Here is a 26,804-nt window from a genome sequence, read left to right on the forward strand (position 1 = left end):
GGAGTGAAATCCCGCTCCACAGCACCAGCCCTTCATTCCACCACCGTCACTCCACTCACTTTCCTTCTGGAGAAGGAAAGGTGCTGCTTTGACACAACATAAACACATGGGTCAGTTTCAAGCAAGTCAGTGTACTATTTAAAAAAGCAAACAAACAAACCCCCAAAACCACAACAAGAATACAGTACTTTAATCATCCACAGCGTTTACTGGTTTACAATCTGACAGCATATAGTGCTGATAGGCTAAAAAACTCAATGCATGTTTCCTCAATGGAAATTTAAATTGAACACTTGCTTGTTTGTAGCTTACAAACACAAGATTACTCAAGCTGTAGAGAGAATGAGGCTATTTCTTTAAAATACAACAGTAATAGATAATTGCTTTGAATTATAGGCTATGTTTCCATGCTTAGCTGGGAACCAACAGAATCAATATATGCAGCCATTTGACTTCTTCATTAAGGCTGAAAACCAATCCATATGAAAAAAATATCATCTCTTAGAAAAAAGACCTTGTGTCTCTGGTAAGTGGTTATCAAAGCAATACCACTCTTTCACTCAGAATCAGTGAAGTCATACACAGGATCTCACCACACCTACAGCACGACATCAGAGCGTCCACTTGGTTTGTTGAGACCGTGTATGATTCCTGGCTACAGACTGAATTCCCTCATTTATTCCAAACAGGATACACATTGCAGGCACAAAAGTGATTGTTGTTAATTGTTCCATGCACCATGCCAAAACAACAAAGTTTTCTATGCCCAGTCTGTCAGATACCCGTCCTTAAAGTGCTGACAAAGTCAAATTCTTACCTGCTGTCTACAGAGCTAAACCAATTATTAAGGTCCACTACTATCACCGGTGAGAAGACACCTGAGAGCTGCAGCTTAAAAGCCCCTGCCTTTGATTAGGATGTAAATAATTAAACAGCTAAACTTGATTTAACAAAAGTAAGGAAGGGATTTGGGCTATCATTTCCATAATCCAGCCTTTCAATTTTGTCCTTAATTTTCAAGTAGGAGATAACTGTCTAATCTTGTTAGATAATGATAAAATAAGTCATCATAGAATCACAATACGTGAACAGATTCTCTGAATATGGCAGCCCTTCAACAAATGAAGGAGGACATCACAGCCTGTTTTTTGACACAAAATGATTATGGTGCCTAGCAAATAAAAAGTCAAGTACAGCTTTAGGCAACTCAGCACATGACATGCTTTGGCCATCTTTATACAGCACTATCTGTAAAAAAAGACACTTAAATGTGACTTTATGCACACTGTATAGGAACTTAAATTTCAAAATCTATAAAGTTCTTGGAAATTTATGAAAGTTAAACCCAAAAGAAGCCCTTTTTGTTACTCAGCAGATCAATCCTAGTTTTTTCAAGGTTATAGTAAGTATAGTCTTTGGTTTTAACAGAATTAATTCCAAGTTGTTTTGAAGAGCACATATTTATTTGTAATTCTAATAAAAGGCTGATTTTGAAATAGGAAAAAAAAAAGTTCTTCCACACGTATAAACCAATTATATACATCCTCATTGAAGGCACTATATTTTAATATTCACTGTTGCAGTAAAATTCGAAGTCACCTCTGGAATAAAGTCTGTCTTTAAAGATCCAAAACAAGATTTGCAGCAAATTACAACGTGGGCACAGTGTCAGAGACTTGCTCTGTTAGGTTCTTATGGTATATACAAACTGATGCAAACATCTCAGTCCCCTCCACGGAAATATGTTTTCTATACATTAAGATCTCACCACATTAAGATCTCTGAATGAAAAGAGTTGTCAGTTGAATTCTCTGTTGCTATAAATATAGCCAAGCAGTCCTTTAGAACATTTTTGTGACCTCAAAGCAAACTAGTACAGGACAGTCCAAGCAGACCTAACCAAAAAGCCTCTAGGTTTTTATATTATTTCAAAGAAGTGTATTGTGGTTATGTGCAGAAGTTGAAGTGATTCTTGTTGCCTTATTAGTTCGCTTAAACAACTTTAAATACTTTAATAATTACTACATCATACAGATCTGACACTACAGATTGATTAATTTTTGCATGTCTTAGGTAGTGTTCCAACATCGAGACATAAGCAAAATAGAAAAATCCTTTCTCAAAAGTGTTACTTCAGTATTAAAAAATGGTAGATTTATATGAAGTACAAATAGCTTAAAACAACAGCTTCAAATAAAGGATTTTTCATTTGCCAGCAATTTAGGTCAGTGGTTTTACACTTAAGGTTGCTCTTCCTGTACAGTTATGCAGAATTTAAAATATGCATGTCCACTACTTCTAGAGAAATTGATACTTGTGAATGTAGATAAAGATTTTTAAACAAAGAATATAAACTAAATAATGTTGATGAACACATGAAATCTGTCTAAAAATATATCCAGTTTAGATACAGAGCAAGACACACTTTTGAAAAATACTTAAAGGATTTAGGTGTAATAAAAAAACCTGCCATTTTGCAAGGCTCCTAATTTTTTTTTTTTTTGCAAGTCTTTTGTATGAGTCCCTCTAATCTCTTGGGAGAAGTCCTTAGCCCATTTATTTTGGTTTGCCTTAAAGGGATGTCTTTAAACTTACTCACAGTATCAAGAACTAATAAAAAATAAAACAGTAGAATTACAAATAAGATTACTGTGAAAGATTTCTCTTCAGTGCATATGAACAAAGCTGAACAGCTCTACACAATGAGTCCAGCTGTTGGGTGAAGAATCCCTTATCACTAACCCATTGTTTTCAGGAATAGACACACCCCTCCACGTAAATAAGCACCCCCGGATTTTCTAACAAACATTTTAATTGGGTCATTATCTTCTCAATGACCTTAAATGTCCCATTCTTTGACTACAGACAATTATACCATTGATTTGCAATTATATTTTAAGTAGAAAGCTCAGCCGAAGTCTTGAAATACAAAAAAAGTTCTTAAAAAAAAACCACCAGTCAAAAACCATGGTACAGAGACTGGTGCAGTTACTGTGTCTCCATGAAAAACGTGATGCATACCAGCAGATTATATAGCTTTGCTTTTAAAGGAATGGGGTTTCCAGTCTTTTCCCTTCTAAGCCAGGTCAATGTAGTCCCAGATTGCCAAAGCCCACGGTGCTGACCGTGATGACTCCACCGGGTTTTGACAGCAGCATTGCTAATTGTCTCCTTCAACCCTTCTCTTGCGAACTGCAACAAGAGAGACAAAAAAAAAGTGTTGCTATTTTATCATGGTAACTGTTTTTTGTATTTCTACAACATGAACATTTATTTGCCACCTGAGGTTTCACACAGTACAACTTAAGGTGATGAACACTTAGTGCAATCCATCATTTTAAGCTTATGCTTCAGCAGTGCTTATTGCCTTATTCACAAACAGTTGCAAACACTTGCAAGGAAAGACTTGTGGGAAACACTAATCATCTTATGTCTGGTAAGCAGATTTAGCCAGTACTCTTTTTTTTCATTGCAGTTTTCTAGTGCTAAATTAAGCTTATATGGCTTCAAAGGAAACAATGCAAGAGTTTCACAGTATATCTAACACAATTTATACACACACAGAAGATATTACATTCAATAGCCTAAAACATTCCATTTATTAATAAAACATTTAATTGTTAGAAAATGCAAGAGCAATAAAAATTTGTGAATAAAATCACTAAAAGCTCACATGCTATATTAGACTGAATGACTGGAGTTTTCCTCAATATTTGTATTATTTTTGCTATTTTTTTTCACCCTATCAAATTATGTTTTCCTTTTCTGTGCAGACATAAACAAGGCTACGGGTCTTACAAATTATATAGGCCATCTACATTTTATTTTAAAAAGTATAGCAAGCACATCTATATACAAAGTGATTCTGTTCTCAAAGCCACTCATTGGAAAGTAGGTGACAGAAGTTATTCACACCTGCTTTCATCAAATTGCAAGAACAGAGGAAAGAATTTCAAACCTTAGACTTCTCCAATCATGCAGTTAAAAGCAACAGGTGCAGTTTCAGACAAAGAACAGGGAAGTGGTACAACACAGTGTAAGCAAGAGAGAAAGAAGACGTAGATGCAGACTATTTTTTTGGAAGAAACGTACAAAGACAGAGATGAGAGACTTGGAACATCAGAGTTTCAGTGCTGAATACCCAGCTGGGTATTCAGAGTGACCTGTCTCTGTAGCTTCACGGCTGGAGAGATGAAAAGGTATTTGCAGAAACTTTTACTCACATACTCCAGACTAAGAAAGCAAAGAAAAAAAGGCAAGATATCAATAGAAAAATAGATTTACAACAGTCAAGCACTAACAAGAGAACTAGTGAGAAGAGAAACCTTAGAAAGTAAAAAGACACCTGAAGCATTATGACAAATAACTGGTTTAGAATCTATTTTGAGAAACAGTTATAGAGTGTCTGAATGCCTTTCTTCTCTCTCTGTGCTCTTTTCTAGTTACTCCTCCTCTGTATCTTTCAGAGCTGTTCTCCTCAACTTTGACCTTTACTCAGAGAGGAAGCAGATCTTTAAAGCAAATTCCAATTTCCTGTGTCATTCCCTCTAATATATTCCTGAACTACTGCTACTACTGCTACTAAACTGCCTGGCCCATTCTCATGCTGATGAGACGTATAATCTTTACCACAAAGCATCTAAAGACAGAAGATTTAATTAAATAGAGTTTTAAAATGCAATTCTATTTAAACAGATGGACCACATTATCTTGTAGTTGAGTGCTACAAGTATTTGACATTATACAAACGATTTCCACTCATGTGCTACATTATTAACCGATTTTCTGCTGATCCATTTAGTTAGGATTCTAACACATGAGCTCCAACAAAACTGACTGCAGCAAATAAAGATGCCACTGCTACCAGCTAGAGAGGCAGGGATGGTACTTGTGCATGACCAGAAGAGATGACCCAGTCCCAGCCTCTGCACGTGACAGATGTTCAGTTTCCTTGCTTAAGCACTCGAGATGAGACTGGGTGTACTGGCATTCAACAGGGCATCCTACACTGTTCATTTCCAGTATTGCTTTTAAAGAAGCAGTGAATCTCATCTGAATAAAACTGAACAATCAAAACTATTATTTTCACTCCTTTTACCACAACTCACATGGAATTTGAATGTTCTTGTTCTAGACTATGTTAAAAACCCTCAACTCATATACCTGAACACCCTGCAACAAAATAGAGAACATCAAGCAGCAACAAAAGAGTCAGGAGTACAGCACAGGAGAAACCTTAAACTGATCTAACATTGTGCTATCCTGGTTTTGTCAAGGGAGAAGCAGAATAACCAGACACCTTTAAAGCCTGTGCCACACACACATTCAGTTAATAGCCAGTCTCTACTGACAGGTCTTACCCAAATCATTATTTTTTGTGATAGCTGCAGCTGCCCTGGCTCGAGGTCCCTGTTGTGTGAAATGGTATCCGAATTTGAGGATCTTGGTGTTTTCTTCAAGCATTTTGGCAATTTCTACTTCTGCAAGTGTGCCCAGCTGCTGCCTCTGTTAAAATAAAAGGTACACAAAGACAACAGAGCTTATATGTCTTCATTCTAAAAGAGATCAGAATACTTTAACCAAATCAGTCAATAAACACTCAGCTTCATTATGATTAATTGAATAGGCAGAAGGTCACAAAATATGTTTGTGCACCAGGAAGCACAGAAGTGACCTGGAATCAACTTCAGCTGTGTGCTTCCGAGAATCTTAAGGGCAATTATGGAGGGTGTTAAGATAATTAAACATAAAATATTTTGAAAAGTTTATCACAAGCTGTCTTCCAAAAATATTCAGTCAACTGGGACTGGCTGGTTTTAGCTTTGATATCACCACCACCACCTCACTTACCTGATTATCAATTTTGATCTCTGTCAACGTTTCATTGTCTTTCAGTGCATCAACTAGTGCCAGAATTCCAACTCCAGTGATGAAGTTTGATTCTATGTTTAAACTTTTCAATTTTGTGTTTACTCTCAACATTTCTGCAAGAGCCTTTGAATGTAAGAAAGTATCATTAAACTTTTGAATTTTGCTACAGTACATCATAGACATAGAAATAATCATTTCCATAGGAACTAGTTCCATAGGAGCAACAAGTTCATCAATACATGGTGTAACTTTGCAAGCTTTCACTTGAGACTGAGCTGAATCTTCAACCAGGCATTATCTACATTCCCTTTTTAAATAGTATTGAGTCAAGAAAAGGCCTGTCTTTCTCTTGTTACAAACTAAAAAGCTACACAGAATATAAATTGTCTGAAATTAGCATATTGGACCAATTCCATTTTGTAAGCCTTCACAGCCTACAATGAGTAATGCAAGCTGCTAAGTGAAGGCCAAAGAAAGGGCATTAGTTAGCTGAAAGAACTGGATATGGTTAATTTGTAAACAGGAGATCTGACTTTCAGAATGCTTGTGCCTACAGATTTGGTAGGAAGAGGTAAAATTCAAAGCTCTAAGCACAGTACCAGCATGTAGCTAAAAGCACTTTTATGGAAATATACCTGATCCTACTTCAGAGAAAGGAAGAAAACAAGAATAGCTGACTGCTGAGGTTTACTGTCATAAAAATCATACCCTGTACATTTTTTTCTATCCAGTCACAATGCAAAGAAACCCAACAAAAACCACACCCGAGAAAAGAAGCATTTATAGATTTTTATTACATTCTGTTTCACTCCTGCTGAAAAGAACTTTTTAATTGACCCAAAACCAAAGCTTTCAAATGTTCATTTGCTTATTTAACGCTGTCTTTCAAACTAGATTCCTTTTTAATTTGAAATTAAAACAAATGCAAAGGATTGTTCTGTCAAAACAATTAGTTTTGTTTCCTTACCTCTTTCTTTGCAAATAAATAAGGTACTGCTTTTGATTCAACATAGATAAAACTAAGACCTGATGATAAGTTAATTTAAACTGTATCAAACTAGATACTTTGACTAATATTATGCTTTATATACCAATGCTTTAAGCAAATCTTTGGTAGCAGGGAGATCACAGAAACAGGCATTTTACAATTTTCGTCAACTAAAACTCTAGTTAGCTAAAAAATATTGTGAGCTTTTTCAGTTCTCTAATGTGCTTCTTGCAAATTAATTTTGAATACACTATTGGCTACTGGAACGAACTAAACAATTAGGAAAGAAAGAAAAACAAGAAAGAGATTAGCAAAATGAAAAGTCAGGGGGAAGGGACTGGAAACAAGAATTCTCACTCATCTCACAGGTGATGCATTGCTGCATATTAGTCTGCTTGTAATCATTTACCAACTTTGACACAACAAAGGTTTGTTAAAGAAAACATACTTTACAGTGTAACAGAATGTAATCATTTTCATCCCTCATCATTTAAACTGGATTAAATTCAATCCCTTACCACTGCCTTTCCATCCTAACTTCCCTTGCACCCCACTTTAGCACATTATCAAGATACTTACAACAGCAACAGGATCATTGCTTCGGGTGGCTGCCAGGCTAAAATTCTTCACATGTGTGTTGGTTTCTAAGGCTTTTGCAAATTCTTTCAGCGTTGGAATTGGTATGTTCTTGAATTAAAAATAGCATTTTACTCTCTTGAGATGTGTAAGTTTTCCCCTCCACCCCAGCTTCTTTCATTATCTTATTCTTTTTACAGCAAAATGTCCTATAATATTAACTATCACTGGTCTTGAGCAGTCTCACAGTAAAGATGTAATGGTTACAAGGGTCACCAATTCTATAAAGCAATAATTTTTACAGGGTAGTATCAACCAAGCTTAAAAGGAATAATTTTAGAAAATTAATTAGGGTAGCAAATTTCTCAGTTTATTATATCAGGAATTTTGATCTGTTGCCTTTTTAGGCAGCTATTTTGGCTAGCATTTATATATAATACAGTATTCTTAAACCAAGTATTTTATTTTCTTTCTTTAGTAAGTGAAACAAGTAGCCTTGGCTCCTGACAAGGCTCTCACTGCTGTCTGCACTGTAAGTCAGCAGTGCTATAGTTGTTTTCTTTCAAGCAAATATACAAAAGTTTGTCACATTTAAAAACACAACTGTTACACTCAGAAGCTGCCCTAATGGCCAACAGCTCTTTTGTACAAGAATCAGAAGCATGTCAGGTACAAATATAACTTTGTTTGCAACTGCAATAACTGAGAGCACGTTGCTCCATCAAGGACAAAGGATTCAAAAAAGTAGTTCACAACAGTGAACTGCTGCCAACTTGGCAGCAACAGAAATCTGGGCTGGCAGTAAGAAAGTCTAAGACTTTTTAAATCCACATTTGGCAAAAGCAACCAAGATGGCTTATCGGTTTAGCTCCAGGTTTCTGAGCTTATACACACTGCAACGTTTAGCAAAAAGGCTGCTGTACTTAAAATAAGCCTCTCATGCTCTCTTAGAGAGTTTTGCAGCTTAAAGTGTCTTCTACTGAGAAAAAGCAGCATATTTACTGCAGGCTTCAGGTAATTACCTTAATGTTATTTAAATTAACTTCAACAAGACGAGAATCATTATCTTTAATCCTTTGCAGCGTCTCCTCCACATTTGTGGGATTTGGTGGTTCATCAAAAACAGGCAACATTTTTTCACCTTTTACTATATCTGAAAAGTAAGGCATTTAAGTGTAATCAAACAGGTTGCACACATTCACTGTGAATAAATGAGACATATACTAAATATTTACTGTATTTAAAGATCATTTCATCAGTCTTTACATCTCTCCCCCACACAAAAAGCACACCATCCCCTCCTGAAATACTTTCATAAAGTTCAATCCTTTTCCAAAGGTCTTTACAGCCTTTCTGCTTTTATTGCACACCAGCTTTTTTCAGAAAGCACACAGAAGTTGAATTGCAAACACAAATATAAAACCTAAAAAGCAACACATACAATGCATGTTTATGCCTACTTTTGTCACCAAAAAGTGACTTAACTGCAGTTTAGCGTACGTATATTGTAATTCCAGAACTCAATTAGAAAGTGTTATAGACATACACATTTCCAGACTAAGACTAAAGAGTCTAAAAGAATGTTGGTGCAACAGAAAATAGTTAATGCAATAGTAACTGCGTGCAGCACAAAGAATTAATTTTTCCAGCACTTGCATACAAACACTTACTTGAGAAGCTGTCTTTGTCAATCCCATTACTGCTTCCTACTACATCACAGAACTGATTGTTTGTTATCAAGTTGGACATTCCCAGTATAGCTGTAAAAGGAAAAAGACAAACAGCAAAAAAGCATTTTTATTGTTCTGACTAATTCAGCTCAGATGAAGGTTCCTTTAAATAACAAAAACTGATGTCTGTACAACATCCAGTTAACAGTGCAAGAAGCCATTCAATACCTTAATAATTTAAAAAAGTAGAAAAAAATTAATTATAGACTTTTTAGTTGGCTTTCATATCTTAGAAAAATTTGACCTCACCGGGTTCCAGCTTCAAGGTTAAAAGTGCTATTCAGTCACAAAATGAAGCTTTAGGAACACAGGTACATAACAACACATTCTTATACACAAGAAAAAGCAGCCACCTACACAACAAAACCCAGGAAGTCTCAGGAATGGATTTAAAGGGTTTGAGTTTGACAATCAGGTATCTTTTGCAGGCCAAAATAACTTACCTTCCTATAAATTATCACAAATCAACAAAGTTGAAACGCTACAAGGAAGCTGGCATATAACATGATATAGTTTCTATCACAACTACAACTTCCTGAGGTCAGATAAATACACTACCACATTGATTATAGATCTTTCTTGTCTAAAGATGCGCCGGCCCATTCATACTTCAAAAAAAAACTAACCTGCAAGGTCACCTAATTCTGTGTCTGTGGCACTGGTCAAGGCTTCCTCCAGTTCTGGATCAAGAGAGAATTTTTCTTCTGCAAAAGACTGTACAGGCTTTTGCTTGGGGATAAATATTTTCCCTGGAATAAACAAAATGAAAAGTCTGATGTTACTTTGTGTTATGTAGTTACTTATTTTTAAATTGTTCTGTATCTAAAGAATACATATTATATTTAGTAAATCCTGAGAAGAGCATCACAGACAGCAAAAAGGAATGAGGTTTCTTCTGTTTTTGCAAGTCAGAGATGAGGAAAGAGCATAAAGAGAATAAATTTTCAGGAGTCTGTATCAAGACTCCAATCTTATTTAATTCTCCTAAGGATTCAAAAGTAACATATAAGCCTCCATTATACCTTTTAAACAGTCTAGAAAAAGTGTCTAAAAAGATTTAGTATCACTAGAGAACAATGACCTGTATCCTCTCAAAGGACGAAGGGATCCAGCAGAACTTTAACCTGAATGAGAGAGTATATCAAAGAATTACCTGAAATCACAGACCTGCGTATTCAGTGCAGTTTTTACAGCATACATGATAATTTCTAATTTCAGATGTGAACTCAGTTCTGAAGTAAAAAAAGAGATGCCCAAGATGCTTGAGAAAACCATGGTTTGTGAACAGCACAAAACAATATAACAGATTTCTCTGGCAATGACATTGTTTCCTGAAATGATACTTAGAAAGGCCATGGAAGATTCAATGGCAAAAGAAGCAACAGTAATACCACCAACTTTTTAGTTATTACAGAAGTAATAAGAAAAGTTATTGTAGAAGACATGCATTTTAAGTAGAGGTCTGTGTAGTTACCATAATTCCTGCATATATCTTCAGCTGAAAAGTTAGGGTAGGAAATCAGAATACAAGCAAGATATTCTAACAGTTCAGCTGTGAATGGTTTAGAATTGGCCTTTCAGAACACAGAAATCTACCACTGGGTAAGAGCCCAGGAGAGGTAAGGTGTGCTTAGGTTCTGGGCAAATTAACATGGTAAGTAAAAGCTCTGGTACTGATACATTTGATAGAATGTAATTCAAAATAGAATGTAATTCTACTTGATAGAAGTAATTCAAAACTAGACAACCATGAATTGAATCTTAACAATTATTAAAGTTTTTCAGACTTTCCAAGTTGCCTCAGCTATCAGCAGAAAGAGCTATGGGAAAGAGGTTCCAACTTCCTTTTGTTATTTCCTGGGGTAGGAAGTGGTGTTGATAGTCCTCCTATGAAGTCTCAGTTCTAATTCAGGAACCCACCCTCTTCCATATCCATAGTTATACAATATTTCCACACAGGAATCACCCTAGCTCATCCCAATTACATGATTACAGACCTCCTGGGCAGAAGCCAGAGACTTAAGATTTTTTTCCCCTTGTACTGCTCACAAGTTTATCTTGTTACGTGCTTGGGGTAAGACTAAGTTTAGCATTTTTGAATACCTCCCAGTGACACAAAGCTTTATAGGGATGTTTCAGTTTTATTTAGGGGAAATGAAGTGGGATTTTGGTTTCACCACTGGTGGGAAGCAATGCTGAAGCCAGGTCCTGTGTCCCACAGTAGACACAGGCATCACAAACCCCATCCACCTCCTCTCTCTCCAAGTTCCCATCCTAGAGTAAAATAGTTGTGGTTCATTTTCTTCTTAAAGGAAGTTAATGCCTTACCTCTAGCACAGATTACAAAGAAGTACATCAGGTTTTTCTCTGACAACACAGTCTGATGATCAAGATCTGTTGCTAGCAACACAGTATTTTTGTTCCTGGGTTGCTATCTCTTTGGAAACTTGTATAAATGGTCATTATCCATATTTAGAAGCAGAAAATAAAACTCCTTATGTAACTGTAATGACTCCAAACAGTAGCTGAATGCAGCTGACATGTATTACCACCCATATCTCAGCTTTGATGGACAGTGCAAAAGAAACTGTTTGTGGTGATTCAGGATTAAAAGAAAACTTTCATAAAGTAAAGGCTTAGGTAGTAGATGTTGCAGGTTATTTTAATATAATTGATACAGTATGTTTCTACCATTTTATTTTACCAGCATCACCTATTGAGGAGAAAATAACTTTCAATTTTAATTGTAATTTTCAGAAGAGATCAAGAATGTTTGACAAGGTTTTCATTAACCCATGAAACAGCCATCCTCTCTGCAGCATCAGTGGAGCAGGCAGAGAGCAGAAGGAAATCAATCTCATTTAAAAGCAATTTTGCAAAAATGTATTTCAACCTAGATCAGCTTTCTGTCTGCTTCATCACAGTACTCACAAAAAAAGAGCTACTTTTCCTGATGTTGCTTTTAAGTAATTCTTAAATTCACAGGTTAGGAATGTCTGGTTCTAAACATTTGCTTTCTAAGAGTAAGACTAAATTTATACATATGTGCCTGACTCTTAAGAAAACCTGAAGAGAGTGAGAAGTATATTCAGTTTTTAATAAAGCAAAAATGTTAAAAGCCACTGCCCTCCAGAAATGTTCACTGCAGCCAACTCCAGTCATATGAACTGAGTCAGGAGCAGTTTTTGTTATAAAACAGGTCACACCCTTGTGTACATAATCTCTCATTCATTGGCTTCATGTCATCCTAGCCCAGAATTCAGAGGTTTACAATGCACACACAAAAGCAGGTTCTTCCCCACTCCCCACTTCTAGTAATGAACTTACTTCAAAAGGGATAAGACCCCTGTGTCTCTGGGGACAATGATCTAACTGAAGGCCTGCTGCCAAGATAGTTTGGCAATTCCTTTCCTCCCTCACTAATGCAAACTTTAAATAAAAAAAAACCAGAAACCACTACACATCTGTGCAGCCCATGAGATGTACAGCTTTCCTGGCCCTCAAGTGGAACATTTCCAAATAGCAGGGATTTGATTACATGAAGGAACATGACAACCTCCTTCTCAGCTGACAAGGATATTGCAAAGATTAAGCAATACAACACAAAGAGGCAAGTTTCAGGGATGTTCACATCATTTTTGTAATAATTATATATTCAGGTCTTCTATGCCTTTAAGCTAAAATGTTAGATGATGCACATCCCAGGATTAAGCCACAGGCTTTATCTGCTACAGAATAAATTTGCAGTCCCAAGTTCCACACAACTGTATTGCTCAAAAGGCAGGAACACTGGATGCTGTTTGTTGAAGTGCCCTGGACATTTCATACACAGACTCACAGTATCCAAGGTGGGGCTCAACATGTTGCAGAAATCAGGGCTGTTCAATGGGGCCACCACTGCATATTGCTGGTACTATTCTCACACATCCCACAGTCCTTCCCCCATTCCAGCAAGCAGCCACACTTTACACAGCAGAAGAAAGTCTAAAATCCTCTTTTACAGTACTCCATTTGTGGAAATGAATCAAGTGTTACCTCAGGATAACTGAATACAAGTTTTTCTCATCAGTGGCTTCACGAAGAAAAGTAACATCTGATATATTCCTTACATCTTATGTTCCTTAAAGTCTCCTCAGTTCAGAAATCTGTATAATCCACACTTCAACCATCTCCAGTTCTTACTATGTGAGAGACTTAAGTTCATCAATTCACTTGTGAGCACAATTTAATACTAATTTTTTTAAATTCAACATACAAGTGACTTCCTCAGTATCTTACTGCAGAAACAGAACTGTTATTCATTATCTGATTACAGACCACAGAGCACTGAGTTAGAAAACTGTTTTACATTAAGGCTGGAGTATCATATGTTACTTTGTTCTAGTGCTCTTGTATGGAGAATGTCAATCCCACAAGCTCTTTCTGCAAAGCTCCTACAGGATATTAGCTTCACTTCACAACATGTAACACACTTCTTTAAAGAGCAGGGATTCAATGGCAAACAGAGAACACAGCATCCCAAATCCTGCTGCAGCAGAAGGCAGTGGTGATCCTGAGCAACAAACTGAGCAGGGTGGCAACAAAAGAGCTATAGCCAGCTACAGTTTGAGGCTAACAACACTTTCTGGGTGATACAGACAAATCAAAACAAAACAAAAAACAAACAAACAAACCCCTCAAACTTCAACAAGCCCCAAGCATTAAAGCAGAATCAGAGAATCACAGAATCAGCTAGGTTGGAAAAAACCTCTGAGATCATCGAATCCTGCAAATTTACCCAGAACAAACATACCCGGCAGGAATGAAACGGGAAAGTTGGAAGAATAGGCTACAATTAGGAAAGTGCAAAGGCTAGAAATGCAAAGTTTAGTTTACATAATACTTTGCTAATGCCTTCCATTATACAGCACAAAGTACATTACTGATCTTAGATATGTTTTTATCTCAGGTGCAGTAATTCAGTTGTTTTGCTGTTCCCAGAGAAGTGGGGAGCATTGGTCAGACAAGTGGAAGGCTTTTAGGGGCAACAGTCTCCAGCACTAAAGCCTTCACTGTTTGCATGAGAGATCCTTCTGCTTGCAGTATGCCTTGTAAAATCTTTATGACATACTTCCATGCACAGATTAAGACAAAGCTAGTTTTGTTGCAATTATTACCACATTGCTCTCATGAATCTGTCGAACAATGCTTTACTGTATGGTTCAACACTTAATTGGAACAGAATGTGACTTAAATCGTTAAATCATGTTTAAAAACAAAGTAAGTTTTTACTGATGCTTTTAGAAACAAAATCAGGCACTGGAAAAATGGAATAGGATATCATTTAGGGATTGTTAAACTTCACATTACTTTAGCACTGTTCATCTCACTACAGGAGGACACTTTATATTATTTCAGATCTTCTACATTTCATAGCACAAAATAAAAGAGAGGTTCCAAAGACTTGGGAGAAATCACTGAAAGAGATGCAACAGTGTTTTAATAACATGCTTACCCCAAAATGAGGTACTTGGGACACCTGGAAGAGAGGATTTTCCTTTACACTGCAGTAGGAAAACAAGGTTACCAGGATCAGCAGCAAGCCAGGATGGCTAAAAATAACCCAGGATAAGCTTCTTGGATAAATCTGCTGGTCAAATCACCATGCAGGACATCAGTTCTACTAAAATAGAATAGGGAGAGAGAAGGATAGATTTGCCCCTTCTTACTCCATGAAATGAATAATTAGGCCAAGTTAGAGCAACAAGACCAGCCAGGCACACAGAAATGTTTTAGCAAATCCTGACCCAAAAAATGGCACCAAGAAAATACCTGCAGTTCAAATCCATCTCTCTCCTCCCAAAACCTCTGGAACTGAAGGTTGCATTTATCAGTTTTCTTCTGAATTGACAGGAGAATCAGGCAAGATTTTCACCTGCCCCTATTCTACAGTGTTTTTAGCATTTCTCCATAATACATTGTTCTAGCCAAAGAGAAAAATTGTTATCCAGCCTAGTTGTTTGTTATTTTTTTCTTTTAGTATTAAAGAAAAGCACATTAGGATACAAGCTCCCTCTAGATAAAAAAAACCCTGCACATGTAGTAAGCTTTACTTCATGCCCTTTCCAAGTTCTAAATCTAGATAAATATAATGATTTCTTGATTTAAAAGATTAAGTTACATGGATTTGCCATTTTTGTGCAAAACGATACAAACGTGGCAGCAAGTCACAGCTGAACCATAATATTTCCATGAGGGGAAAAGGAAAGATTATCCCTCACCTACTACAAAATGAGCTTGGCCTTCTTGCCTCCTGCCCATTTACCAGAGCATGAATTTCCACACAAAACATTTGTTTCCACATTTTTAGTTTTAATGAAAGTAAGCTCCATTCCATGTTTCGTATTATTTTCTCTTCTTCTATGGCATTAAAATAAATGGTGGAAAAAGTTATTAAACAGCAACTTTTTTTTTTTTTCCAAGAGATACAGGAAATTTTACTAACTAAACTGGTATGACTCATTGCAACATGCAGACACACTGCTGTTTAGTAATACTTTATTACATAGAGGAAATGACATTTGATCTTTCTTAACCAAGCTGTACGTTACAGCTGGTCCCTTCTGTTTTTCTACACAATTCTCACAGATTTTATCTACCCAAACAAATACTTGTGCTGTGTGCATGTATATGTAAGCTGACTGTAGAGAACCACCTATCTGAACCATAAGGCACCATACCTGCTGCTGGGGGTACCTTCTACATTCAGTACGTTGCAATATCCTTATCTCAGTTACTCTTACAGATCCTGTCAGCAAAGAAGTGTCACAGTTATCTCAACACAAGTGGTGTTAAACTTCAAACTAAGGTAAAACACAGTGTATGAAGGAAGTAGTACATCATACACAGAGTGCAGCACTTTGTAAAGTCATAATCCCTCTATTACTTCAAGGAAAAAGTAGAAAGGCACCAGCATTGTCAAGTACCTGGCACAGGCAGAGAAAATGCAAATATGCCCAAGAAAATTTTCACCAAATATACACCGCTATCTTATAGACAAACTCAGTAGATGAATGAAGACTCAGATCTGAAATAAGTCTGAAATAAGCTATGATTCACGCCAGAGAATTAAGTAGAATTGAAGGGTTTCAACTTAAGAAAAGAGGAGCCTGTTCATCTTAGGCAGCTGGAATACAGCTTAGCAACAATTTGCTGAAGTCTTAGTGCAGCAGATCTGCCCCTGCTGCTAGGGAAGGTTCAGACAAGCCCGGATTCATAAGCACTCAAACACTTGTGGTGACAGCTAAAGGCCTCCTCCTATGCACATGTACCCAGCACAGCTCTGGGAGTTTCTGTCCTTACCAATACTGCTTTGTAAGGCACAGCGGATTTGGGAACTCTTGTTTTATGGGAAAAATATGAAGTTATTCTTACAATATTTAAGAAGCACATTATTATTTAATTTTCTCTTGAAAGGCAAATGCTCCCATCAAGTCAATGAGAATATCAGATCCAAAGCAAAAATTTCTAATCCCTGGCTTTAATAACATGTCCATGGTTTTTAGACCACAAACCACTGCCAGATTTCAAAACTTGTTGTGATGTTAACTATGTAATTAGTTAGTACTAACTATGCAATCTTATTAAACCTTTCAGTAAGGACACTAGAAAAACAACATGACTGCATACACCACTTGTCTGGCCTTGTCACCCTACAGCATCTTTGAACATTACTGAGTGTCTCCCATGACACTGCTCAACTGCTGTTTTTCTAATTCAACACAGTATTACAAAGGTTGCTGTCTGTGTTTAGCACAAGGCACAAGCCACAGGCACAATGACAGCATTTGTTATTATTGACGCAAATCAGGGTTAGCTCTTACTTTGAGGATCCCATCCCCATCAGAACTTGGCAATTCATGATAAAATCTTTGAGTCTTATTTCCTTCCTGTGCTACATACAAACAGCACACCAGCTCCAGAGGCACAAAATGCCTGAACAGGAAGCCTCCTGCCTCTGCACAGCAGCACTCACTTGGGAACACTGCGAGTTAAAAAGCACTAGAGCTGCCAGTGCTCCAATAAAATTTGGTTCACAGCAGTTCTGGCTGGTCCACTTGAGGGATTTCATAACCACTCGCACTGGAAAGGGTGGTGTTACCTTTCTTTTCTCTTGTAAAAGGCACATAGTCCTCCCTGTCTTTGTGCTCGAGCGCCTGCTTCTCCAAGTACGCCAGGAGCCGCTCCCGGTCGAAGGGACCTGAGGCCTTCTTTGCAGTCTGGTCCTTCTGCCGGAAGCCTGCGGGCAGGAGAGCATTCTGCAAAACAAATGGAGCAAACAAGAACAGCTTAGAAAGTCTGGGGGAACACCTGCTTAGTTTCATTTCCCTCTTCCCTCTCCCTCTCCGCAAGGTTCAAACCTGAGACATCCTTTTCAGGCAAACTCTGATCCCCTGCCAACTTCCTTTTTTTGGGGCACGGGAGGACACAAAGTAACCTGTTCTTTAGACACAGAGAATGCAATGTAAAATACAGTACACTGCCCTCTGAATAGCACTGAAGCAATTCTTTAAGTACAATAACTCCACCACTCGATTTGCTAGTTAATTTGAATTTCGTTTCTAGAATGAGCACTGTTTAAATGAGCAGTAGGAAATAAGACTCAGCTATTTCCAGTTTAGACATTCAGTAAAAGCCTACTTCCTCTATCATTTACTTATATGTTTCTAAGTCTTTAAGACAACTGACTCTACTATTGTTTGGCATTTAACAGAGTATTGCTACCTTTTGACCTGACTCAAAGTGGGGTGTTTCTTTGATATGATGAACATATTTTAACTACAGAGAAAAAAAAAAAGAGGATTATTAGTAAGGAAAGAACAGAATGTACAGGAATTCACACTCTTTTAAAAAAGACAACCAATCTCTTATGCCAGTTCTCCCCTGTTAAAATGCCCATAAAGCCAAAGGCAATTAAAAGATCAATAATATCTTGCAGTACAACAAAATAGGTGATCATAAGATTCTTAACTGATCCCTAAACATCAAGATTGAACTTAATCTTAAAGGAAAAACAGAGAACCACTAGGTGAAAACACAAGTCTTGGAGTCTGACATTAGCTGCAGTATCAGTAGAGGACAACTCAGCTCATTATAGCAGAAAGCTTTAATATCCCAATATTCCAATACCCCATGCTGACAGAATCATTCAGGAGCTCAGTAATTATTTGCCTTCTCTTTACAAAGTCAGCATGAGGACAGTGACAGATACAGACTACCAGATACAGGACCAGGAATCCTCAGAAGAGGTTAGCACCCTGCCTCTCCCATCAAACTCTAACAGCAGAAGCAGTAAAATAAAAATGGATGCAAAAGGGCTGTTTATTGGAAACAGGAAAGTTAAACAAGCCTTTCTAAATAAACTTTCTTTTCAAGAACATGACAAAGAGCAATTTTTATTTATAAACAAATCCCAGAAAGCTCCTCATGACTATCCTTTCTTCCATTCTCCTCTATTGCAGTTCCTTGCAAACAGGAAATAAACATTATACACATGTATATATATGTAAGATCACCAGCAGACTAGGAAAAAGCTCTGTCCAAAAGTATATCATACAAAGACTCAACTTATTTTACCCAAGTTATGGAACAAATGGAAAAAATAAAACTTCTTTTGGCTAATGCCTTACCTCAGGGTCAAGATCATCCAAAACATTTTCTAGTTGTTTCAGTTCTTCTTCTGAAAGTTTGCCAAGAATTTCATCCTCATCGAGATCTTTGTACTTGTCCAAGTCCTTTCGAAATGGGAGCGTCATGACTTGGGCCGTAGCAAGTTGCTCAAATACTTCAAAGTCCAACTCTTAATTCTTAACCAGATCTATGAAAAAAATTTTTAAAAACAAATAACCATAGTTAAGGTAAATATCCCAGCTACAAAGCATTGTCAACCTCCAAATACATCTCTGAAAGGAAAGCTTTTCATCCAGTAGTCATATCTGTTACCCTACAGCAGCCAAGGAGCACATGGAAGCTGTACACCTTCCTTCTCCACTGACGAGAATCCTGTCCTGCCTTGCCCTTTTCCATCAGTAACTAAGCCACATCTACTGCCAGATGAAAGTCAGTTCCCAGTCTTCTCAACGAGAACTCCAAGGCCATAATTCCCACAGAGCAGGGCAGGTTGTAGGATAGGAGGGAGGAGATACCAACTATACCTAGTATTTATGAGCCCAGTTAACACCAGTGGCTTTTATGCAGATGGTTATTTTGACTGCAGATAGTGCAGCCAAAAGAAGAGTTAAGATGCTCCTCATTTATTGCTGCTGCTGCAGTTGGAGGGCAGTTAAGGAGAACTCTATAAACAAGCTAATTGGTTATTACTGACTCATATCCCTGCATATTACCTACAGAGGAAACAGAGGAAGTTTGCCTCCGAGTTAATTATAGAACTACCATTGAAGCAACATTCTGTTCTGTACAAGGAAAATCAAAATACCTTGATGAAAAGCGTAGGAAATACAGCTCCTAAGCAGCAGCACTCCAGTCAATCCTACAAAAAAAAATTAAATTTCTTTTTTTAAAAATTAAAAGTAAAGACAGACTGTGTAACTGCTCTCTAATCACGGTCCTTCAAAAGATGTACACTCTATATAGCACTTCTCATGGACAAGCAGAGTGCAAGGAACCTTTTTTTTAACACTAGAATTTTTTAGCATTTGTCTTGGAAAAAAACAGTTAATCACAGCAGTGTTGAAGCAGACAAGTTGCTTCCTCTCATTTTTCTGAAAGAAGTTACAGGATTCTCATTTTGTTCAGCTAAATTCCTGCTTCAAGTTGACTGAGCACACAGACAAAAAAAGATAACTTGAATGACTCTCTGTATGTAAGCAAGAGAGTCCATAAGGTATTTGGGGAGCAAAAGCTAAATCCATACATTCAGGCTCATTAGTCTCCTTAAATGCTTTCTTGGCTCTACAGAAATACTCAACACAGACCAGACACACAGCAAATGTTATTTCTTCTCCAGTAGCCCCATTCCAGGTCAGATGCTCACACCACATACACAACTGCATTACTTCAAACCTGCACTTACAATGTCCTTCAAAAACAGATCAATGTAGCTTTTGTCTCTGAAGTAAAACGAAAAGAAGGACTGTATATACATACACACTGTACCATGGAATCTTGCTTAGAGGATTCCTTCACTTCAGTTGTTTACACCAAGGAAGGTCTCCCTGGCTGCCACAGTTACATACAGTGACATTTTAATTCAGAGACACTAAACAGACATGAGCACATAAAGCTTCATCCACACCACTCAGCCAAGTGTACCTGTAAAGTAAATCTAGCTTTAACAATTGCCATTGCCAGAACGGTAAATTTTCAGTCCCTACCAACACCTACAGCTGAATGAGGAATATATTTACAGTTATTTTCAGCATGTCTTCTTTTTAAAAAATATTGCTGGTATAAATACTAGAGCTTACTTGTAAACTACAGCTGACATCGATGGAACACAATTCCAAAGCTGAACTACCAACTTAGACAGAGTTCTCTTGAACATAACAAAAAATCAGGAGGAATTCCCAATTTCACGCTAAATTCCATCAAAAAGAACACCGTCTGGCTTCCTCCAAACTAAACCCAATCATGTTGGAAGAGCCTGGACCTTTTGCAAGAGGCTACAGAGGTAGGAGCATCCAAGTTTGGTGGCTGCAGAAAATGCAGAGAGCAGCACACTTATGTTTTCCTAAGTTCCAAAAGTAACTCAGGAGTGTCTCTGTAGCCGAGAGAGCCACCTCCCACAGTTCTCCATAGTCTAGTGGTAATAGTCTAATGCCTTTGTTTCTCCAGGTGCACAGCAGCTGATGGACAATTAGCTGATGACAGCAGATGCCACACAATCTGCATGAGAACTTTTCATTCCTAGAGCCTTAATGTTTTGCCCTTCCTGACAGTTCAAGCCATTACACACTATCATAAGAGAAAACATTTCCTGCAGCTGATTACACAGCATTGTTTGTGACCAGGCTGCACTGTCTGAGCCCTACATCAAGACTCTGCTATTTACCACATTTCTGCATGTCCATTTGCATTCAAATATTAAAAGGTGTAGTTTTAACAGGTAATTACAAAGAGCAGAATGGTTAGTAGGCTGCAGAATAATGCTGCCCTTACTCTGACAGAGAGCAGCACTGCATAACCATACATTACTCCATGTAGGCTGTATTTCCTCTCCATTAATTGCTGTAAAATGCTGCCATCCAGAATTAATTACCTTTTATTTATTGCACTGGTATGTTTCATATGGGAAAACTATTCATCTTTTGTAATACATTAATTAATGTTCAGGTCACAGCCCTTGGTCTCACTTGTTTCTACAATAAGACCAAAGTAGCCATTTCAAATCCTTAGCTACAGTGTTCAGACACACATACACACAAAATGAAAAATAAAGAAGCAGAACAAAAAGCCTTATCTCTCTGTAGCTGAGTCTTCACTTCACCAAGAGGAAGAGAACTACATGTGGCCTGCCAAATATAAATGTATGTTTTGAACATATTTTTTAATACCTATCAAAGGTAATTTTTTTTTTTAATATGAAAGCACACAATGTGACAAACCTTTAAAACTTTATGATGGCAGCATTGACTAGCACATCTGTACTACACAGAGGTTGCTGGGTAATGACTTTCAGAAACACTCCCTACAAAAGAAATCACAGCATATAAAACACTAGCATATAACATACTAAAAATCAGGTTTTAAAACATGGTGTTAGGAATTCTCATTGCATAAAAGGGCATAAAGGCCAGCTGAAGCCCTAATCTAATCAAACAAGCCCTTCACCTCCCATTAAACACACTTGGTACTCTATTTGTTTTCCACCACTCACTGCAGCAGTTCTGCATAGAGATATGAGGAACAAACTACAAGTTTTTAGAAAGAGCAGTTACTTGGCCTGTGAATATTTGTGGCACATTATATATATGTGTCTGATCTTACTGCAGAGTCACAGGCAAAACTGTAACCCTCAATTTCGGCTTTGCAAATACTTTGCCCTTTTTTGATGAGCCAAGCTAGTTTTCTTCTAAGCATCCTTCTCAGCTTTACCATGAAAACATTACATATATTAAAAGTCCAAAGGGCTTTTTCAGATATATAAGTATAAGGGGAAGTTCTTCACCAACTTCATAGTCACATAAGAAACACTTAGGGAAATGGAAACAAAGCCATCACTTCCAGTCCATCAGATTTCAATTCTCTGCTTGTTATGCAGAAGACAACTTGAAAAACCAAAAATGAAGAAATTCTGCTGGACATCACAGAGACAAAAATCTTGTCATTATTCCTTCACCTGAGAAATCAATGAAGAACTAAAGAAATGAGAAAACAGCAGTAACTTTAATTTAGGCCATTTTATAATTACCTGAATCATCCCCTGAAAGACTGTCAAGGAACTTCCATACACCTCTTATCTATAAGTTAAAATACTTTTGTTTTCTCCTCTCCGAAAGTATATATTTAAAAACCAAAAGATTCTAAAAATAGCAAGCTTTCAATTATCTTTTAAAAACTCCCACTCCCCCCAATTTCTATTACATTTAAGAACACGATTTCTTTGGACCCTAACAGGAGAAACTCTTTAGAAACAAATTGCCCACAGGAAACTCCAGGGTTGTTAAAGTCCACTGCAAATGGTTTCCGTGACTTGGATTTTAAAATAGAAGCGACATCACGAAAAACAAACCGAGCTGGTTTTGGCCAGCACATTCACAGAGTTCACTTTAATCTCATTTGTTCCTCCCCAGCCTCCTTCCCCCAAGCCTCTGCGTGAACCCTGCCCAGAGCAGGAGGGTCCACAGGGCTGTCAGCATTCCTGCACCACTCAGGGCCCCAGACCATCCCAGCTCCCTGGAGGAGCCTAATCTGAGCATTTCCCCAGGGAACCCCGACGATGGCAACAATTTTATTTTCCAGTGTGTGAGATTATACAGAACTGTTTATGAAGAATGTGCTGCACTTGAAAGAGCTATCTTTACTTACCAAAGCTAGGAGAAAAATTAGTAAATATAAATATTACCGTAATCCCAGAAAGTTCCTTAGGATGTTTTTCTAATGCCCTTATGATAACTCTGCTGAACAGCCCAATGCTGCTTTTCTTAGCAGAAAGATCTCAAAAAACCACCTGAGCCTCCCAAAACTCCAGCCTGGGGTAGGGCACAGGATCCAGGTTCTCCTGCTCAGGGATCCAGCAAACAACCCCCAGCCCAAAGCCTTATGGAGCCAGCAGGTGGCAGCTCATCTTTGCCTAAGCTTTTCGTCAGGGTAAATTGTATTTTCCAGGCAGAAAGGAATAGCTATTCTGGGCTATTTTCCTAGAAAAGCAAGCCCGAGGCTTCATTCTGTTCACAGAGACAATTCACTAAGTTTTACACACGGCAAACTGGGCTTCCCCAACTTCACATTTGTCCTCGAGATGACCCGAGGAGTGGATGGGGACAGACAGCTACTGCAGAGGAGCTACACAGACCACAAAGATGCTTTCATGATGAAGGAAATCTGAACACATCTGTGTTTGCACTTCCTGCCAGCTCCTCCTCTGTATCAGAGGCCACCTGGCACCAGACAAGGCCCATTTTCTCTTCTATTGGTCCTGTATACAACGACACTGTACTAAGGCACAGCTATCTTGCAGGCAGGGTGCTCTGAGTCATGGCTAAGCTGTCAAGCTGGCATTGTCCCATAAAAACTTACTCCTGTGTGCCTGTTTTTGAAAAGCAGTCACCCACACTGCAGGGCTAAATGAACATGCCCACCCAGGCCAGGCAGTGGCGAGGGTGACAGGGCCAGGAGCCCTGAAGCCTGTACTTGGCAAGCTGCACAGGGCACGGAAGTGGCAGCAGCTCAGCACACCCATCTCCATGACACTTCCAGGCACGCTCATCAAACTTGCTGCAGGGCAGCTGTTATGATCCCAAATAAACACAAGGCCAGGATAAGGTAAAAACCCCAGGTACCACAGACACTGCCTGCCCTGAGAAGTTCCCCTGGCAGAAATCGCCACTCCAGCTGTCCATTCCCTCTCCCAACATGCAGGGCAGCGCCACTGAGTCAGGAGTTATTGACCAACCAGGATGAGGGATGTTTTGGCATCATTTTTTTTCAGACAATACCTGGATGTTCATTAGAAATCTACTGCCCATGGACATTAATACACATTATCTCCTCCTGGAGGAACTGCCTGCAGGTGTTTTAGTCAAAAAGAAACATCAGGTGCAAGCTATCTGAAAGCTTATAGAAACATTCAGATATTCCTATCTATTGCAGAAAAGTGGAGAAACTTGCAAGCCTGGAACAGGACAGCAGAAGAAATTAATTTCATTCCCATTATGTTACTTCAGGAAAACTTCTGAGTACGAGCCAGTTTCAGGTTCTCCCTTACATCATGGTCTGTACACCTGACACAGTCCCCAAACTTTAATTGATTCAGTACATTACAGCAAACTCAAAGCACACAGCAACCTCTCTAGAACATCGATTACTTTCAACACAACCTGCGCCCACCCACAAGGAGACGGGCTGACAGGCGCTGGGAACAGCCCTCCGAGAGCTCCGTGCCCACCGCCGGGACAGGCCGAGCGCCGCCGGGAGCGGCACCCCCCGCCCGGGGCCCGCTGCCGGTGCAGGGAGCGCACCCCGCCCCGGAAAGGCATCCCTCCGTCACCGAGCGCCGGGCCACCGGGGCAAAACACATGGAGCGAACTGCGAGGGTTACGCCGACCAGACCCACAGGCGAAGCTTTCAAAGCCACATTTTCGGGTTCCGCGGCAAAGTCGGGAGCCGGCTAAACAACCACTCACCCCCTCGCCGGCACGCCCCCCGCCCGGCCCCTCTCAGCCCCGAGCCCACCGACCCCGTGCAGCTGCCAAGCCCTGTCCCAGCCCGGACCTCCGAAACACCAGCGGGGGTCCGTGTCCGCCGGGGGCCGCCGGGGGCCGGGCGCCCACAAAGCCCCGTCTTTCCTCCTCCCGCCGCGGGCGCGGCCCCTCCCGCCGGGCTCCCACCGCGCCGCGGCAGCGGGCGGAGAGCAGCGCTCACCCGGGCCCTCCCCGGCACCCTGCGGCCGCCAGCACCCACCGCCCCGTCCCGTCCCGTCCCCGCGGCCGCTCCCCGCTCACCCGGGCGGCGGCCGGACCAGCTCCCTCAACCCGACCCGCGCCTGCGCCGCGCGCACGCCGGGAGCCGCAGTCCGGCCGCGGGCGCAGGCGCGGGCTCGGGGCGGAGCTTCACGGGGCGGAGCCTCACGGAGCGGGCCCCGCCCCCGAGCTCCGGCCCGGCCCGGGAGCGGCGGGGCCCGGCATGGGGGGGGCGGACGAGGGTCCGCTGGGGAAGGTGTAGGGAGGTTGGATCGAGATGGTCTGTAGGATCCCTTCCAACCCAAACCACCCCGTGCTCGTAGGTGTGTGTGGCAGCACCTCCCAGCCGGGCACAGCGTGTGTGCTGCCAGCGGGGGCAAACTCCTGTGTGCCTTCACGCATCCTTGCAGATCTCTCTTGTTGCTTCTTCTTCCTTCATTTGGCCCCTTCAGGTCTTCACCTCTGCCCACGTTTTGTTTTTTCTGTGTTCGAAATATGCAGCTTTTTCCCTCCAGGCTGTGTTTGCGTTCAATGTCCTGTCTCTCACTGACCGACAAAAGGAGCATTTACAGGGACACGGTGGCTTCTCCTGCTCCTGTTGGCACAAAGCAGGTGGAGTCCAAGCCCACTCAGGCTCTGCTGTGTGCTCATTGAATTTTTGGACGTTTCAGTTATCAAATACCATGCACTAGTAAACACCGTGTGTAGTAAACACTGTCTGTGTACAATTGTTTAATGTTTATAATGTGAAAGAAATCTGGACAGGTCGCCTTGAGAAAAGTGAAAGATTTAACTTGATTTAGTCTGTTCTCTGCCAAATTTCAGTCTACATGAAAGCTGGAGCTGCTCAGAGGCACCAGTTTTCAGAGGTCTGGTTATTTTACTATGAGTTCTTATCTCAGTGTTGGAAACTTCAAAATAAATAAAAAACCACAATAGTTAAAATTAAGGCAGTTGTCTGGTATGTGCTACTTGAATGGCTAAGTTCTGGCAACACAACGGAAAATAGGATTTTACAGCAGAAACTGTTGAGTAACTATCCTTGTAGGCATTGCCATTCCTGCCTTCAGAATAAGGCATTTGTAGCATGAAAATGATAAGCAATAGTCATTGATCAACAGCTGGTCTTTAAGGGAAGAGATCAAAACATGCACAACACAGTAATCGGGTCCAGATGTTTGTCTAAAACACAAGCCCCAGCTCTAGCAGGAATTAATTAAAGCAAAGTCTTACAAGCTGTGTTATAAGGAAACCAGATGAAAAAATCACAACAGCCCCTCTGGGTTTTTTTTTTTTTTATTATTAAAAAGAATTACAACAAACAATTTAAAAGAACTGACCACATTTTGGCTACAAATAGTCCAGTGAGCTAAAACTTGCTTTGGGGTGCCCCAGTTAATGATTTACTGTTGTAACCTGCCCACAGTAAGCTCACTTTAGGCAGTGTTGGGAAAATGCCAAACCTCTACACTGTATTCACCATACAGCGGCTCTGAACCAAATTGTCACTGGTTAAAGGGA

General features: G+C 39.5%; 1 protein-coding gene across 5 annotated transcripts; it reads right to left on the bottom strand.

Annotated features, from left to right (window-relative positions):
- Positions 1–167: 167 nt before the first annotated feature.
- LOC135420867 (tropomodulin-3-like) lies at positions 168–25,417 on the bottom strand. 5 transcript variants are annotated; one of them, XR_010433756.1, is made up of 12 exons: positions 25,326–25,417; positions 19,640–19,693; positions 18,834–19,021; positions 17,306–17,462; positions 9,792–9,914; positions 9,106–9,195; positions 8,458–8,588; positions 7,439–7,546; positions 5,851–5,994; positions 5,361–5,505; positions 4,093–4,233; positions 168–3,192 (listed from the first exon to the last, which is right to left on the bottom strand). XR_010433756.1 is itself a non-coding variant. In XM_064668784.1 (11 exons), exons 3-11 carry the CDS (start codon positions 18,957–18,959, stop codon positions 3,161–3,163), a joined length of 1,056 nt encoding a protein of 351 aa, XP_064524854.1. In that variant the 5' UTR covers positions 18,960–19,021; positions 19,640–19,693; positions 25,326–25,417; the 3' UTR covers positions 168–3,160. The 5 variants fall into 5 exon arrangements, 4 of the variants coding, with proteins under 4 accessions (XP_064524854.1, XP_064524855.1, XP_064524857.1 ...); XM_064668784.1 differs by lacking the exon at positions 4,093–4,233; XM_064668785.1 differs by lacking the exons at positions 4,093–4,233; positions 25,326–25,417 and adding an exon at positions 25,061–25,136.
- Positions 25,418–26,804: the final 1,387 nt, after the last annotated feature.

This window comes from Pseudopipra pipra, chromosome 12 (genome assembly GCF_036250125.1).
Source record: "Pseudopipra pipra isolate bDixPip1 chromosome 12, bDixPip1.hap1, whole genome shotgun sequence".
Classification (NCBI taxonomy): Eukaryota; Metazoa; Chordata; class Aves; order Passeriformes; family Pipridae; genus Pseudopipra; species Pseudopipra pipra.